We start from the raw sequence: 3,364 nt of genomic DNA on the forward strand, positions 1-3,364 counted from the left end.
TACAGGCATGCACCACCATGCCTGGCTAATTTTTGTATTTTTAGTAGAGATGGGGTTTCACCATATTGGCTAGGCTGGTCGGGAACTCCTGACCTTGTGATCTGCCTGCCTCAGCCTCCCAAAGTACTGGGATTACAGGAGTGAGCCACCACCCCCGATCCTGTTTTATTTTTATTGATATTATTTCAAACAGGAAAATTTCTGATAGTCTATGATTTTAGAGAACAAGGTTTCTCTGCAGGGCTAGGACTAGAGTGAGGTGAGGGAGGCAATTGCCTCAAGTGTAAATGTAGGGGGAACTAAATAACTCAGTAATCAAGATCAACAACATTTTATTGATTGATTGATTGAGACAGTATCTTGCTCTGTTCCTCAGGCTGCAGTGCAGTGGTGTGATCATGGCTCACTGCAGTCTGGATCTCCTAGGCTCAAGAGATCCTCCCACCTCCCCACCTCCTGAGTAGCTGGGACTACAGGCGCGCGTCGCTGTGCGCAACTAATTTTGTTTATTTTTTGCAGATATGAGGTCTCTCACTATGTTGCCCAGGCTGGTCTCCAGTGATCCGTTCACTTTGGCTTTCCCCAAAGTTCTGGGATTACAAGGGTGAACTATCACTTCCGGCCACAATCAATAACATTTTTTGTTTGTTTGAGAGGGATTCTCACTCCGCCACCCAGGCTGGAGTGCAGTGATGTGATCTCGGCTCACTGCAACCTCCACCTATTCTCCTGCCTCAGCCTCCTGAGTCGCTGGACTACAGGCGTGCGCCACTATGCCCAGCCAATTTATATATTTTTATTATAGATAGGGGTTTCACCATGTTAGCCAGGCTGGTCTCGAACTCCTGACCTCAGGTAGTCCACCCACTTCGGCCTCCCAAAGTATTGGGATTATAGGTGTAAGCCATGGCGCAAGGCTGTTTTCTTTCTTTTTTAAAGACAGGGTATCGCTCTGTTTTGACACTGACTCCTTTCCCCTCTTCTCCAGTGGTATCGCCCACGACGGGCACCTGTGCTAACCTGATTTCTCCCCCTCTTCCCAGTGGTATCTCCAAGGGGGGGATTGTACCACCCTGACTTCTTCCCCCTCTTGCCCAGTGGTGTCTCCCTTGAACATCAGAACACGCCTTACTCTTCCCTGTGTAGGAGACGCACCTCTGCCACTTTAAACTTTGCCCAAACTTATAGAATCGAGTTCCAAAGATCAGCTTCTCCCAGAATCTTGCCCTCAGAAAGATTCTACCCATGAACGTCCTCTCGCCCCCGCCTTCTGTGGAACAGCCCACTGTACGGAATGGGTGCTAAGATGGCGGCCCCCATGGAGACACGACATAGCGCAGCCATATTCGTCGCCTGACAACGCCACTGTTGGACCACGTCTCTGCCGATCCGTAACAGCGCTGTGTTCAGTGAGTAGACTACAGCCTCTTAGTCCTAATGATCGTGTGCAAAATCAACAGCCCTAGAAGGTGCAGTGTCAGGGGTGAGGACAGGAAACGGAAATCCCCCTCAGAGGCCGTTTAAGTCTTCTTGGCGCGCGACGCTAAATGCAGTGCATGAGGTTTTATGGCGTGATAGTCGCTCAGGTGATTTTGAGGTGATGGCTTTGTTGGCTTCGGGGGGATGATGCATTGGCAGTTGTGGTGTCAATTGGTGGGGAAATACAGAATCGAATGAATGGGAGTCTATGAGTGTCAGGGATGAGGGCCTCTGGAGTAGTCAGGTTTTAGATTCCCTGCTGTGTCTTGATGTCCAGCCTTAATAGTGTGTGCTTTAGGTTTTTCCTTGATCAGGATTCCCAGAGGTTTGCTAATTTTATTAGCCTTTCCAAAAAAAACAACTTTTCATCTTGTTGCTCCTCTGATCACAGGTCTCTTCTGATGTACCTTCGTTTTCTATTTCTTTAATTTCTGCTCTTCTCTGTACTATTTTCTCTTTAACTTCTTAAATTGGATGTTAATTCATTAATGCTCAGCCTTTGTTAAAAAAAAATTAAGAGCATGAGTTTTCCCTTAACGATCTCTTTAGCTGCAATCAAGAATATTTTGCATACACTATCTTTTTAGTTTGTTTGTTTTTAATTTTTTTTTTTTTTCTTGAGACGGAGTTTTGCTCTGTCGCCCAGGCTGGAGTGTAGTGGCGCGATCTCAGCTCCCTGCATCCTCTGCCTACCAATTTCAAGCGATTCTTGTTCCTGGGCCTCCCCAGTCACTGGGATTACAAGTGAGCGCCACCACACTCAGCTAATTTTTATGATTTTAGTGGAGACGGGATTTCGCCGTGTTGTCCAGTCTGGTCTCGAACTCCTGGGTTCAAACGATCTACCCGCCTCAGCCTCCCAAAGTGTTGGGATTACAGGTGTGAACCACTGCTCCAGGACGACTATTTTATATTAGTCAACATTTTTTTTTCTTTTTGTAATCATATATATGCCCAACTCCTTAAAATGTTTATTCTGGCCTGGCGTGGTGGCTTACCCCTGTAATCTCAGCACTTTGGGAGGCGGAGGCCGGCAATTGCCTGAGTCCAGGAGTTCGAGACCAGCCTGGGCAACACAGGGAGACCCCCTCCCCCCATCTGTGAAAAACAAAATAAAATAAAATAAAGGAAAAAAATAGCTGGGCATGGTGGAGTGTGCCTGTAGTCCCAGCTACTTTGGAAGCTGAGGTGGGAGGATCGCCTGATTCCGAAAACCATGATATTACACCACTTTACTCCAGTCTGGGTGACGGAGCGAGACCTTGTTTCAAAAACAAGCACAAAAAAGGTTATTCTTACAAACTTCATATAGTTTTTGCTATCATTATGCAATTTTGTTTCCACTGGCTCATTGTTATTATAGAGAGAAACTATTTGCTTTTATAATCTTACCTTGTGTCCGGCCCCTTACGTTATGTTATGTCCTATTAATTTTAGTAGATTTTTAGCAGAGTCTGGTAGGTTTTCTTTTCTTTTTCTTTTTTGAGATGGAGTTTCACTCTTGTTGCCCAGGCTGGAGTGCAATAGCGCGATCTTGGCTCACTGCAACCTCTGTCTCCTGGGTTCAAGCGATTCTCCTGCTTCAGCCTCCTGAGTAGCTGGGATCACAGGCATGCACCACCATGCCCGGCTAATGTTGTATTTTTAGTAGACACAGGGTTTCACTATGTTGGTCAGGCTGGTCTCACACTCCTGACCTTAGATGATCTGCCCACCTCAGCTTCCCAAAGTGCTAGGATTACAGGCGTGAGCCACCACGCCCGGCCTCTGGTAGGTTTTCTATAATTTTTTACATTGGCAAGAAAGCTACATTTTTATTTTCTTTCTCATTGGCAAGAAAGCTACATTTTTATTTTCATTTCTTTCCAATGTTCATGTTCACTCT

The 3,364-nt window shown here is 46.1% G+C and overlaps 1 protein-coding gene across 2 annotated transcripts in view; it reads left to right on the forward strand.

The window, feature by feature from the left end:
* Positions 1 to 1,152: 1,152 nt before the first annotated feature.
* The window catches only part of ZNF157 (zinc finger protein 157), a 40,344-nt gene continuing 38,132 nt past the window's right edge, over positions 1,153 to 3,364 (forward strand). Inside the window, exon 1 of one of the 2 annotated variants that reach the window (XM_017517796.2) lies at positions 1,153 to 1,597. In XM_017517796.2, the coding sequence (XP_017373285.1) occupies positions 1,548 to 1,597 (50 nt within the window). In that variant the 5' untranslated portion in view covers positions 1,153 to 1,547. The remainder of the gene's footprint in view (positions 1,598 to 3,364) is intronic. The other variant, XM_017517797.2, reaches the window with a different exon arrangement.

Source organism: Cebus imitator, unplaced genomic scaffold (genome assembly GCF_001604975.1).
Source record: "Cebus imitator isolate Cc_AM_T3 unplaced genomic scaffold, Cebus_imitator-1.0 Scaffold647, whole genome shotgun sequence".
Classification (NCBI taxonomy): Eukaryota; Metazoa; Chordata; class Mammalia; order Primates; family Cebidae; genus Cebus; species Cebus imitator.